The 14,955-nt window shown below is 45.0% G+C and overlaps 1 protein-coding gene across 1 annotated transcript in view; it reads left to right on the forward strand.

Annotated features, from left to right (window-relative positions):
* The window catches only part of MYO7A (myosin VIIA), an 84,108-nt gene that overhangs the window by 24,721 nt on the left and 44,432 nt on the right, over positions 1–14,955 (forward strand). Inside the window, 7 exon segments of the mRNA XM_075851358.1 lie at positions 250–369; positions 1,997–2,170; positions 6,555–6,782; positions 7,705–7,875; positions 11,753–11,870; positions 12,798–12,924; positions 14,173–14,342. Coding sequence (XP_075707473.1) covers positions 250–369; positions 1,997–2,170; positions 6,555–6,782; positions 7,705–7,875; positions 11,753–11,870; positions 12,798–12,924; positions 14,173–14,342 — 1,108 coding nt within the window.

A 14,955-nucleotide genomic window follows, 5' to 3' on the forward strand; every position in this document is an offset into this window, starting at 1 on the left:
ACATTAAACTTGGAAAATCGAATTCCATTTTAACGCCTTTCAGCGCTGGATCCTACCTTTGTCCCCTGTCTCTACTTGATATTCCGTGTGCCGACACGAGGATCCGGGCGCTATCAACGACACACCGGAGTGTGTCAGGTGAGCTGGAGGATTTCTCTACATTTTTCTCTATAGTATGTGGTTGTACCTTCCTTGGTATATAGTGTTTACATTTGATGCTACTTGTATCTTCCTGTGACTTAATTTCAGTATCTGAGAAACTTTATTAGCGGGGGGCCCCCAGGATATGCTCCATACTGTGAAGAGCGGATGAGAAGGACGTTCGCTAATGGCACCCGGACGCAACCCCCCAGCTGGTTGGAGCTTCAGGTATGTTTCCACACCTGCTTTTCCAAGGGGCACAGTACTGAAGTTTTACATTATTCATTAAATATACATGGTGCCATAATTGATACCATATGCCAAAGTCATGAAGAGAGTCAAGGATAAATTGTGTTTTTTAGTGCTGTGTCTGTGATGCTTATGTGTATAGTCACGTGTAATATTTCAATATCTGTCACCAAGTGTTATAGTCATATTGTTGCCAGGTATAATAATCCTATGTGTACGGCCAGGTACGCTAAGACTATGTGCTGCACATTAAAAGCACACCACAAAAACAGTACCCTCTGGAGACATGCCGGGTATCCTCTGGAGTGCACATACCGCAGGTTGAGAAACTAATGTTTAGTATAACAGTACTACAGCTGACGCCAAGTATAGAAATCCCATGTATAGGATCACATATAATAGTGCCACACGTGACGCCAAGTATAGTAATCCCATCTATAGTATCATGTATAATAGTACCAGACCTGATGCTAAGTATACCCCAGGTAATTCACTGATGTTTAATAGTCTCAAGTATAATTTCAAAAATAATATTGTCAATCCTGGTGCCAAGTATAATTATACCATGTATAGTCTGATGTATAATTTACCATTACTAATGTCAAGTGTTACAGTCTCCTTTATAGTGTTGTGTAGAAGTTCCACTCCTGATGTCAAGTGTAAAAAGTCTAATATGTGGTGTCTAGTCTATTATCGCTACCCCTGGCGCCAAGTGAAATATTACCATCTATAATATCTAGTATAATATTAGAACTATAATTGTCCAATGTAAAGGGTCAATTCTTAGAGGGCTACTCCTAGAGTCAAGATTAATAGGTCCTTGCATGTTTCCATCCGTAGGAGTGCCACTCCTGGTGCCACGTATAATAGTCTGCTATAGTGTTGCAAGTGTGATGGTTCTTATCCTAACCTTGCAGCAAGTATAATAGTCATTATTGAAAGCCCTACTCTTGGTGTTACTCATAAAGTCCCATATAGAATGTCACTTATAATAGTGCCACATCTGGCGTCAAATAATGCCCTATATTGCTGCAAGTGTAATAGTGTAGTATAATAGTCCATGTATAATGTCAACTACATAGGAACACTCCTCATGACAAGTAGAATGGAATTATGGGATGCTTTCAGGTAAAGAGCTAGGGTGGGACCGGATGACCATCTAATGTGTAGTAGACTTTCAACCGACGTTTGCTCGGTAGATGTCGGGGGGAAAAAAGGATTGGGCATATTGTCTTAAGTGAGATAAGCCGCCGCCAGAGGTATCTGGCAGCGGCTTATTCCACTCTCCCCATTGAGAACAAATGCAAACTCTGAGAAGTATCTGCCGGCCGAACGAGCATTTGGCCGACAGCTACTGAAGATGTATGCCCACCTTTAGGGGTAGCTGTAATGTTCCCCAGAAGAAGAGACCCCCCTTCCCCATGCCTAAAAGGTTGTGAGCCACTTCCTTAGAGTATCTTGTGATCCCATTGCTGATATGTTATTCGGCCAATTCTCCAAAATGGGCTGAAGCATCACAACGTGCTTGGACATGAGAAGACTTTTTTTAAAATGTTTGCTGTATTATTTTCCATTTATCTACGCTGTTTCCCACTGTTCTAAATAGGCCACCAAATCTAAGAAGCCAATTATGCTTCCTGTGACGTTCATGGATGGAACGACTAAGACCCTTCTCACGGATTCGGCCACCACAGCCAAGGAACTCTGCAACTCACTGGCCGACAAAGTCAACCTGAAGGACCGATTTGGGTTCTCCTTATACATAGCTCTGTTTGATAAGGTACCTGTCACGATCCGTGGGTATGTGGACCCACCCGCCGCACCACCGTAGCGGGGTAGCAGCTGGCCAAACAACAGTCTATACAAATTCCTAGTACAAGAGTACCTGTAATAGTCCAGACAGTGGCAGAGGCTTAGGCACAGATGAAACTTGAAGGTAGATGACGCCAGACGTGGCAGGGGATATCAGGCGTGGCAGATGACACCAGACGTGGTGTATGACAGAAGGCGTGACAGCTGGCACAACACGACTCCAACATTCGATAAGGCTCAGGAACAAACACAGCAAGGGATACAGAATACAGATAGCAGGAACACTGGGAACAGGATAACACTAAGGGACCATTTGCTAAGACTAACATGGAATTACCAATAACACTCAGGCAAGGAGTGAAAGGGCAGAGCCCTTCTTATAGTCCAGGGTGATCAGGGGCTAATAAGTAATATTTTTCATGTGTGCATGCTGGCCCTTTAAGGCCGGGAACGAGCCGCATGCGCGGGCCCTGGAGAACACTGCAGGGCGGAGAGGAACAGAGTGTCGGCGTCTCCTAGGAGGGAGACACCAGCCTGAGGAAGGAAGTTTGAGGTCACGGCCGTCAAGGGGTGAGTAGGAACGACGGGCCGTGGACGTTACAGTACCGGGTGACTTGTTACTTATGATCTGTACTCCATCCAAAAGTAAGAGGTCTGTCATCACCGTGCAAAGTCCATATCCGACCCATTAAAGAGCCCTGAAACATGACTAGGGATATCAGGCAAACCACAGACAACAAACTGTAGACAGCACTGTATCAGAGTTTTTGCTCCTCGTCAGTACAGTGTAGGGTACTGGTTGGCTAGGTAAGATGTCAATTTGCATGCCTTTCCCAGGGAACATTGCCTGTAAGACCCAAGATTAATCTCCGCAAAGAGAAACTACCTTCCAAGAGCTGCATCTAAGGCATCTCACCCAGTCAACCAGAATCCTACTCTGTACTGACGATGAGCAAAAACACAGAAACCTTTCTGTCTATGGATGGTTGTCTTTAGTTTGACTAATATCATGTTTCCAGTCTCTAGAAAGGGTTGGACATTAATTTACAGCATAGTCACCTATAGGTGGCACTGTAGATACAGTTTTCTTTTCTTCTGAGGAGAGATAATTTGCATACTTTTCCCAAGGAGCATTGCATGAAAGACTCCCTCCACCAGTTGGATTTCTCGAAGGAGAACCAGCTCCTTCCAAGATCTGCTGTCACCACAAAGAAAAGTGAATATAATTACCTGGAAATATAAGCTCCTGAATCGTGGTCCTATCCTTGGTCTCCTGGAACAGTAAAGGCCCTTTTACACGGACGAATTATCGGAAAAACGGTTCCCGATCAACGATCAGTCAAGGCAATGATCAGACGATCATTGCCTGATCATATAGTTTATGCAGCAATAAATATTATCGTTGCCGGCAGTATATCTTCCTGTTTACAGCTCAGGGAGACGCACTGCCGACATGATAGGAATGTATGGGGACGAGCGATCGTAGTGACAGGAGCAAACGATTGCCGATCAACGAAGTGTCTCAGATACAATTCACAAGCGGAAACGCAAGATAAATTCATATTCTGTGGGTTCTAAGATACACACCGCTGGTCAATTTACGTCCTGAAAAATACTGCAGGGTGTACATGAGATTTCCTAGAATCTCATTGACTATGCTGGTACTGTAATACACTGCGGATTTACCTCACGCAAATCCACGCGGCAAAAACGCACGTAATACGCATCGTGTGCATTGACCCTATTACTGCATAATACTGGTCAGTGTCTAAATAACGGTAATATATAGCGACCAAATAATACTACAGTGGTGATATAATAGTGCCGCAGTGAACGCATAACATTTCCGCACATAACTGTTTTATACAGTGTATAAATAATAAAACTGCACAGTGCCAGATAACCATGGTGCCAACATAATACCACATTACAGTGCCTAAATAATGCCACCACACAGTGCCAGATAACAGTAGCATACGATACCCGCACAATACAGAGAGGTGTTACCTAAGAGGGCGATAGGTGTTACCTTGGGGTGATATAATATCTGGGGGAAAGGCATAGATGATACCTGAAGAGGGTTACCTAGGGGGGAAATTATACCTGCGGGAGGGGGGGGGGATGACATAATACCTGACGGAGGGAGGAGATGATAACTTGGTTGGGGGGAATGAAACTGGGATTGGTTTTTTTTTTCGTTGCAGGGGCAGGAATGGGGGGAATAATCCTGCACAGGGCACCATCCAACCTAAGGCTGACCCAAATAAAACACAAACTATACATACAGTACATATATTTATACACTAGTCCCTCTCAATTAACTAGAATATCATCAAAAAGTTAATTTAGTTCAGTAATTCAATTCAAAAAGTGTCTCTTGTATATTCTATAGATTCATTACACAGAGGGATCTATTGCCAGCATTTTCATCTTTTAATGTTGATGATTATTTGAACAGTTAATGAAAACCCCAAATTTAGTCTCTCAGAAAATGTGAATATTGGGTAAATGTTGCAGATTGTCGCCTCCCGGTGTGACACTCTAATCTGCGAATCAACACAAAACACCCGCAAAGGTTTCCTAAGCCTCTAATAGGACGGGTCTGCTGCTCGGTGTCCACAGTCCTGTTCTCAGAGGAAAGTCAATTTTGCTTTTCATTTGGAAATCCCGGAGTCTGGAGGAAGAGTGGAGAGGTCTCAGTCCAAGTGTCCTGCGCTCCAGTGTGAAGTTTCCACAGTCAGTGATAGTTTGGGGGCCGTGTCATCTGCTGGTCACTGTGTTATATCAGGTCCAGAGTCAGCGCAGCGTCTACCAGGACATTTCCCAGCACTTCATGCTTCCCTCTGCTGACAAGCTTTATGGAGATGCGGATTTCATTTTCCAGCAGGACTTGGCACCTGCCCACACTGCCAAAAGTACCAATACCTGGTGTAATAACCTCAGTATCACTGCGCCTGATTGGCCAGCAGCAAACTTGCCCGACCTAAACCCCATAGAGAATCTATAGCGTATTGTCAAGAGGAAGATGAGAGACCCCAGACCCAACAATGCAGACGAGCTGAAGGCCGCTATCAAAGCAACCTGGTCCTCCATACCACCTCAGCAGTGCCACAGGTTGATCGCCCCATGCCACGCCGCATTGATAACACCTCAGCAGTGCCACAGGCTGATCGCCTCTATGCCACGCCGCATTGATAACACCTCAGCAGTGCCACAGGCTGATCGCCTCCATGCCACACCGCATTGATACCACCTCAGCAGTGCCACAGGCTGATCACCTCCATGCCACTCCGCATTGATAACACCTCAGCAGTGCCACATGCTGATCGCCTCCATGCCACACCGCATTGATAACACCTCAGCAGTGCCACAGGCTGATCACCTCCATGCCACGCCGCATTGATAACACCTCAGCAGTGCCATAGGCTGATCGCCCCCATGCCACGCCACATTGATAAAACCTCAGCAGTGCCACAGGCTGATCGCCCCCATGCCACGCTGCATTGATAACACATCAGCAGTGCTACAGGCTGATCGCCTCCATGCCATGCCACATTGATGCAGTAATTCATGCAAAAGGAGCCCCGACCAAGTATTGAGGGCAGATACTGTACAGACTTTTCACTAGGCCAACATTTCGGTTTTAAAAATCATTTTTGAAATTGGGCTTGTATAATATTCGAATTTTCTGACACCAAATTTTGGATTTTCATGAACTGTTAGGGTACGTTCACACGAAGTGTCTTCGCCCATTTTTCGGGCCGTAAACGGCCCGAAAAACGTATAAATAATCGGAAGCAGAACTCCTCCAAACATCTGCCCATTTATTTCAATGGGAAAACGGCGTTCTGTTCCGACGGGGCGTTTTTTACGCGGCCATTTTTTTACTCAAAAGAAGTGCATGTCACTTCTTCAGCTGTTTATGGAGCCATTTTTCATAGACCAACATTAAACAGCTCCAAAAACGTCCGTTAAAAACGCCACGAAAAACGCGACTTTGATTAAAAAAACTTCTGAAAATCAGGAGCGGTTTTCCGTTGAGAACAGATCCATATTCTGGGACGTTTTTTATTTTGTGTGTGCACATACCCTTACCATAATCATCAACATTAAAAGAAAACAATGCTGGAAATAGATCCCTCTGTGTGTAATGAATCTATAGAATATATCACTTTTTGAATTGAATTACTGAAATAAATTTACTTTTTGATGATATTCTAATTCATTGAGAAGGACTAGTGTGTGTGTATATGTGTGTATATGTGTGTATATATATATATATATATATATATATATATATATATACATATACTTGAATGCCTTTTATGTGTGTTTTCCTCTGCATCCACCAGGTGTCCTCGTTGGGCAGCGGGAATGATCATGTGATGGACGCCGTGTCTCAATGTGAGCAATACGCCAAGGAGCAGGGTGCACAGGAAAGGAACGCCCCCTGGCGACTCTTCTTCAGGAAAGAAATTTACACCCCATGGCACAATCCTACAGAGGACAATGTGGCAACCAACCTTATTTATCAACAAATTGTTAGGGGAGTGAAGTTTGGCGAGTACCGGTGTGATAAGGTGAGCGCCAGCGCAAATTAATCCGTGTATTTTCATACACCAGTTAATATTTAACCAATACGACCTTTACTGTACATGAACAACGTTAATATTGTGGCAACACCGCAACATATTTGCTAAAGCAGCAACAAACAGTAACTCATACACACTAAGGCCTGGTTCACACAGAGTTTTTTTGGCGCTGTTTTTGATGCAGAAACCGTGTCGGAAACCGTTTTGGAAATCGCGCCAAAAAACATTCGAAAACGCCTCCCATGAATTTCAATGTGAGGCGGAGGCGGAAAAAAACTCTCGCGGGAAAAAAGAAGCGTCATGCTCTTTCTTCAGGTGTTTCCATCTCTGACCTCCCTTAGACAACAATGGGAGGCAGAAAAAGCGCATTTCGCAGTGTTTTTTGCCCGCGGCGCTCAATGGCCACGGCCTAAAAAAGCGTGGCAAAGAGGCAGGTCAAAATCTCCGGAATTTTGAGGCAGATTTTTCTGCCTACAAAAAAACTGTGTGAACAGCGCCTTAGAGGGGTTTCACATTTAGCCCTTTAACTCACTAATTTTTATCCCGAGGATGCATCATCTTCTCATGATTCCTGATGCTGGAGGATGAGGGAATGGGGTTCATGGATAAGCAGCGTATTGTAAAACAGATAGGAATTTCGGTGACAACTTCCGTCTTGTAGCTGCATGTACTGAAATGGTGGTCACCCAAACCAGGACACATGGTTGCTAAGCAACCCAGCAGAATATACAAAGAGAATGGAAGTGATGGGGGCAACAAGAGGCTATAATGATGATTATACCAAATGTATGCAGCTTCTGTAGTGGAGTTGCCCTTTAAGTCTAAGTATTATTCCTCACTCAATCTTATACTGATCACTGGATTATACGATTCCTATTCACACGCGTTTTGATTCTTGTCCTTCTCCCAGGAGGAAGATCTAGCAGAGTTGGCATCTCAGCAGTACTATGTCGACTATGGTTCAGAGCTGATAATGGAAAGATTATTAAATCTTATACCGTCCTATATTCCGGACCGCGAGATCACGCCATCCAAAAACGTGGAGAAATGGGCCCAGTACATAATTGCTGCACACAAAAAGGTAAGACGACCCCTGCCGGACACAGGTTTTTAAAAATGTAAGGCCATGTTCACACGCGGAATAAAAAACGTCTGAAAATACGGAGCTGTTTTCAAGGGAAAACAGCTCCTGATTTTCAGCCGTTTTTTTTAGCGGCGTTTTTTACAGCCATTTTTGGAGCTGTTTTTCTATGGAGTCAATGAAAAACGGCTCAAGAAGCGACATGCACTTCTTTTTACTAGGCGTTTTTCTACGCGCCGTTTTTTGAAAATGAGGCGTAAAAAAACTCCCCGTTGGAACAGAACGGCGTATTTCCCATTGAAATCAATGGGCAGATGTCTGTAGGTGTTCTGCTTCTGATTTTTCTGCCGTTTTTCGGAATGTTTTACGTTTTTCGAAACAGCTCCGTATTTTCAGATGTATTTTGCTACGCGTATGAACATACCCTGAGGCTGAATGCACACATTGCGTATTTCACCGCAAAAGCGCAGGAAACCGCAAGAAATTCGCAGAAAAATACCACACCTGGATGTGCGTTTTTTTATGTGTTTTTCATTGCGGTTTTTACGTTTTGCTGTGTAAATCGCGGTGTTTTCGTGCTACGGGTTTTGCTGCGTATTTCTGCATAACTAGAGAGAGATAATTCGCAAACAGAATCGCGGGATAAATTGAAATGCCGCGGTTTTGAAGATATGCACCGCAGGGTTAATTTACCTCCCGAAAAATACCACAGCGTGGACATGAGATTCCCTGGAATCTCATTGTCTATGCTGGTACTGTATTACACAAATACGCGTGGCAAAACCGCACATAATACGCATCGTGTGCATTCAGCCTAAGGCCTCATGCACATGACCGTCGTTTTTTGCGGATAGCACACGGACCCATTCATTCTTATGGCCTCACGCACACGACGGTGGTTTTCACGGATCCGTGGGGGGGGCTGCAAAAATTCAGGACCTTTTACTATCCGGTTTTTGAGTTTCACAAACTGGTGACATCAATTTCTTTTGTTGCGGATCTGTGAATCCTGATAACATGCGGATGCACAAAAAACATATTTTTGCGGACAAATGGACCGCATCGGATCTGTGGTTTTGCAGCCCGCAAAACAACTACGGTCGTGTGCTTTAGGCCTAAATATGTCTATAGAACTCACAAAGAAAACAGCCCCAACTCATTAAAGGGGTTCTCTACTTTTACATAAGGTGGCCACGCACATACCATAAATCGGCTTGAAACCGCCAAAACCGTCCGGCGATCACATGTGTACGAAGGTCTCCTGACTCTCCCCCAAAGGCAGATGTCGGGGAAAAGAAGGATCGGGCATATTCGATTTTAACATGCTCGATGCTTTGTTCCCATGGGAGATATGCCACTCCAGAGCTGCACTCACTATTCTGCTGGTTGTCATTGAAAATTGCGGCCAAGCTTGTTGACAGATACTATCATGTAATATCACTAGGGGGCGCTCAAAATCTACAAAACTATTAACTACTAAGAAGACAGCTACATTCTGTTCTCCACTTGTCCCTAATGTCCAGGGACAGTGCAGGATCTGAAGATGTATTTCCTTTTCAGTATATTAGACGCATATCTATCCAAATATTTGTGTGCCGTGGATTTAGAAGTCTATGGATGAGCAGTTTTAATACATTATAAGGAAAATCATCAAAGATTCTCAGAATCATAAGTATAAATCCAGGTTACAGACACTATGAAGAATATATTAGGAGACTCAGAGGTGTAGCTAGGTTCTCCAGCACCCGGGGCAAAGATTCAGTTTGGCGCCCCCCCCCCCAACCTCTTTCCCGACATCTCCTTCCCCCTCGTCGTGTTTGTTTTCTCTACCAATCAATGACGTGACATTTCTTTTCCACATTTCTTTTTATGTAACTCGAGCATAAAGACATTTGTACATTTTACAAGCAATATAGTTCTATACACAGCACCAGAACAAAGCTCATTACATATATGCAGCACCAGAACATAGCACATTACATATATACAGCACCAGAACAAAGCTCAGAACATATATACAGCCCCAGAACCAAGCTCAGCACATATATACAGCAGAACAAAGCGCAGTACATATATACAGCACCAGAACCAAGCTCAGTACATATATACAGCACCAGAACAAAGCTCAGTACATAAATACAACACCAGCACAAATACAGCTCAATTCAGTGCAACCCCTGCCGTATAGGTTTGTACGGTGTAAAACTACAGCTCCCGGCATGGCCCGAACATTGAGAAGGATATGCTGGGAGATGCTGTTTCACAAAAAATAAATCATATCATAATCATACCACCCATCATCTCACTGCAGATCATACAGTGACTACAGTGCTGATTAGAGGCAGAATGAACATTTACATTAAGTGACTCACCGGTGACGTCTCAGATTCTAGTTTTTTTTCTCCATCCTTTCCAGACCTCTATGAAGACTTCTCCCGCCCATTTCTGCAGTTTGCCGCTCAGATGTCTTCAGCTTCTCAGTTTTCCAACATTTCTACACCTATAAATAAAGATAAAGTTCTCATTATACCTCACACTACGCCCCTAAATATAATAGCGCCATACACTGCACCTCTAATTATAATGGCACCATACACTGTCTCACACACATACCCACACAAACACACACCGTGCCACCTATAGATAGTGCCTGCCATAGAGCCCCCTGTAGATAGTGCCCCCATATAGCCCACCCCTGTATATAGTGTCCCACAAATAGCTCCCCCTATAGTGCTCCACAGCCCACCCCTGTATATAGCCCCCCTGTAGATATAGCCCACCCCTGTATATAGCCCCCCTGTAGATATAACCCACCCCTGTATATAGTGCTCCACAGATAGCCCACCCCTGTATATAGCCCCCCCTGTAGATATAGCCCACCCCTGTGTATAGTGCTCCATAGATAGCCTACCCCTGTATATAGCCCCCCTGTAGATATAGCCCACCCCTGTATATGGTGCTCCATAGATAGCCCCCCTGTAGATAGAGCCCCCCCTGTAGATAGAGCCCCCGTAGATAAAGCCCCCCCTGTAGATATAGCCCACCCCTGTATATGGTGCTCCATAGATAGCCCCCCTGTAGATAGAGCCCCCGTAGATAAAGCCCCCCTGTAGATAAAGCCACCCCCGTAGATAAAGTCACCCCCGTAGATAAAGCCCCCCCCCCCTGTAGATAAAGCCACCCCCGTAGATAAAGCCCCCCCCCCGTAGATAAAGACACACACGTTTTTATTAAAATAAAATAACAAACTATTCAAACTCACCTTAATCCCGTTCCCACGCCGGCCGGCAGCAATGGAGACCTGCTCTCTTCTGCACAGGTCTCCAGGGGTTGAACGAAGCATCTATGAAAGGCGCTGATTGGCTGGGCAGAATGACTTTCCCTGTCAGTCAGCGCCTTTCAGCGAAACGGAAGCGTGATACCACTTCACTCGTAGAAAAGCTCTGAATGGTCGGGCACGGACCGTACCCGGCCATTCATTGCTTCTAATGTGTCCTATAGACGCAAGTACAATTATAGTGCAGGAGGAGGTGGCACTGGCGCCCCCCTCTAAGTTGCGCCTGGGGCACATGCCCCGCCTGTCCCCCCTAGCTACGCCCCTGAGGATACTGCTCATATGGCAAATCCCTAATATAATGTCATTACTATAATCATTCTGATTTGCTGCGGTGGCGATCCATTGATAAAGTGCTGGATTTTGTAGAACCTAAAATTTCTTGTGGCTTTCCTGCTCACCAGCAGCTACCTGACACTATAACATGTCAGGGAATTACTATCACTACTGTCACACTGTTATATTCATACAGCTGATATATGTTGGGTCCAATATAGTTAACCTCACAATGACCGGTAAATGCCAATTTTGTCGCCCCCGCAGGGTATATATGCTCAGAGGAGATCGGATGCACAGAAGGTTAAAGAGAACGTGGTGGATTTTGCGCGGTTTAAGTGGCCTTTGTTGTTTTCCAGATTCTATGAGGCCTTTAAATTCTCAGGTAGAGTAACCAGATCTCTTTTACCTGAAGGCGGCTGTGTGATCCTGTATCTCCGATCTGTGTCCGTCTGTGTCGTATACTGGACAGCAGGGGGCGCCCCTTTCCTCATTGTCTACTGTAATGTGCTGATGACTTGCAAACGCCGCATGCCTGTTTTGCGCCTAGATATGCAATCTCTTTTTTACTTCATGCCGCTCTTTCTACCTTTCTAAAAAAAAAAGTGGGAGTGGCTTAGCAGGAATGGCGGGGCCACTCTTGGCTCAACAGATTTAGTATAATTGATGCCGTAAATGGCGTCAATTATAGCGGAAATCAATGCCAGCTCATAGCTACCGTAGATTTCAGTTTGTGTCACACAAACTCGCCCAAATTTATGAGGAGGTGTGTGCCAGTCGTAGTGAATTCTGGCCGTTGTGTCTCAGTTCCTCACCATTTTCAAGATCTCTGCTTGCTTTTAATAGATCAAAACATTGTTTATATCCAGATACTGAATACTCTTACAGAACAAATACTTCTCACAGCACAAATGTAACATTGGAGGCAGGGGTCTAACTATAGCTGGTAGTAGAGGTAGCAGATGCTCCTGGGCCCTAGTGCCTGATGGGGGCCTATTGGCACCTCTACTATTCAGTGCAGGTAAATTGTATCAGCCTGGAGTTTAGACTATTTGGCTTACAGAGGATTGTCTAGACTGGATATAATTGTAACAAACCATCGGCTTGGAAAAGTATTATGTCCGTTCAGGATTTCAGCTTCATGACATAAATAGGAATGTTCCCATTCCCTGACAGCAATCAGAGATCTTGAAAATGAGAAGGAATTTTAACACAAAGTATATTAGAGAGTTGCAGAACCTTTGATCATACACGGATCAATATTTTTTTAATGTAATTTCGTCAAAACTCACACGTCATGTGTCATTTTCAGGACCAAGCCTGCCCAAGAACGACGTGATCGTGGCTGTTAACTGGACTGGGGTTTACTTTGTAGATGAGCAAGAGCAGGTTCTCCTGGAGCTGTCCTTCCCCGAGATCACAGCCGTGTCCAGCAGCAGGTAAATGCTAATGTTGTATTTTCACATAGAAGTTAATGGTGTCTATAAAAATAATTATACACCGCCTCTGTGTTTGATCCCCATTTGTATCTAAAAGATATTCTCCATAAAATCATAAATTGTGTTAAAAAAAAAAAAGAAGAAAATAATGCCGCCATTAAATATACCTCCGGACTATCGGAATTGATCACTTCTGGTTTAAAGTGGATCTGTCAGGTCTCCTGAGAGAAAAAAGGATAGAGGGGGAGGGGCTGAACTAAGCGATATATATTGTTTTCTATTGTGCGATTCAGTAATTTCATGTAAAAAGCTGTTTAACTGCTGCCAGAATTTATAGAGAAAGCCTGCGAGTCCCGCTCCCCCGCCCACTCATAGAAAAAGCCAGTGAGTCCCGCTCCCCCGCCCACTCATAGAAAAAGCCAGTAAGTCCTGCTCCCCCGCCCACTCATAGAAAAAGCCAGTGAGTCCCGCTCCCCCGCCCACTCATAGAAAAAGCCAGTGAGTCCCGCTCCCCCGCCAACTCATAGAAAAAGCCAGTGAGTCCCGCTCCCCCGCCCACTCATAGAAAAAGCCAGTGAGTCCCGCTCCCCCGTCCACTCATAGAAAAAGCCTGTGAGTCCTGCATCCCCCGCCCACTCATAGAGGGAGCCTGTAAGTCCAGCTTCCCCCGCTAACACATAGAGAGCCTGTGAGTCCTGCTTTTCCATCCACTCATAGAAAAAGCCTGTGAGTCCTGCTTCCCCCACCCACTCATAGAGAAAGCTTGTGAGTCCTGCCTCCCCCACCCATTCATAGAGAAAGCTTGTGAGTCCTGCTTCCCTCACCCAAGCATAGAGAACGCCGGTGAGTCCTGCTTTCCCTGCTAACACATAGAGAACCTGTGAGTCCTGCTTTCCCTGCTAACACATAGAAAACCTGTGAGTCCTGCTTCCCCCCGCTAACACAGAGGAAGCCTGTGAGTCCTGCTTTCCCCGCTAACACATAGAGAAAGCCTGTGAGTCCTGCTTCCCCCGCTAACACATAGAGAAAGCCTGTGAGTCCTGCTTTCCCACCCCACTGAATGCATCATAGAAACCTATATTTCCCTGGGCTCAGCCCCTCGCCCGCTTTTCCGTTCTGCCCTCGGATAGAAACCTGACGGATCTACTTTGTGCAACGGTAAGGAGGAACAGTTTGTATGTTTGGATCACACCCTAATCTGCGTATAAATATGTTCTCTGATTACCTCCTGTCATTGTGGTTTCTTAGAGGGGGTAAGCTGCAGGGGCAGAGCTTCACCTTGGCCACCATTAAGGGAGATGAGTACACCTTCACATCCAACAATGCAGAAGATATCCGAGAACTTGTGGTGACCTTCCTAGAAGGACTGAGAAAAAGATCCAAGTACGTGGTGGCTCTTCACGACAATCCGAATCCTGGTAAGTCGCGTTCCCAAGTCATCAGATTTCACTGTGCACCCCACCTATATCCAGAATGAGGGGGCATATAATAAGAACAACAGATCGGTCAACAGCAGCTAGTCCCTAATTGCTGATAGTTTTCAAGTCCCAATTTAGGATTTTCTTAACCTGTCAATCACACTTACATCCCTTTCACAGAGTTTACCATTACACACTTAAAGTTTTAATAGGGGCATATAATGAGAACAACAAATTAGTAAACAGCAGCTAAACGCTCCTTGCTGCTGGTTTCAAAGTCACAATATGGAATTTTCGTAATCTGCAAATGAGCCAATCAGTTACATCCCATTAATAGCAGTTCACCATTATACACTTACAATTTTAATAGGGGGAAATAATAAAAATAACGGATCAGTCAATAGCAGTGTAATGGCAGGGGGTAGGGAGATGGACAAGTGAGCCCTAATCTACCCGCCACTCTGTCCCTGCCTACTTGCAACGACCCGCCCTAGGCGACGGGGTACAACTGGGCGGCGGTCCCTGCGCTCAGTAAGTGCACGACAAACACGACAAACATACAAAGGAACACAAGCAAGGAAAAGGGGCCGTTGCCCACGGCAACACCGTGAGC

This window comes from Rhinoderma darwinii, chromosome 2 (assembly GCF_050947455.1).
Source record: "Rhinoderma darwinii isolate aRhiDar2 chromosome 2, aRhiDar2.hap1, whole genome shotgun sequence".
In the NCBI taxonomy this organism is placed as follows: domain Eukaryota; kingdom Metazoa; phylum Chordata; class Amphibia; order Anura; family Rhinodermatidae; genus Rhinoderma; species Rhinoderma darwinii.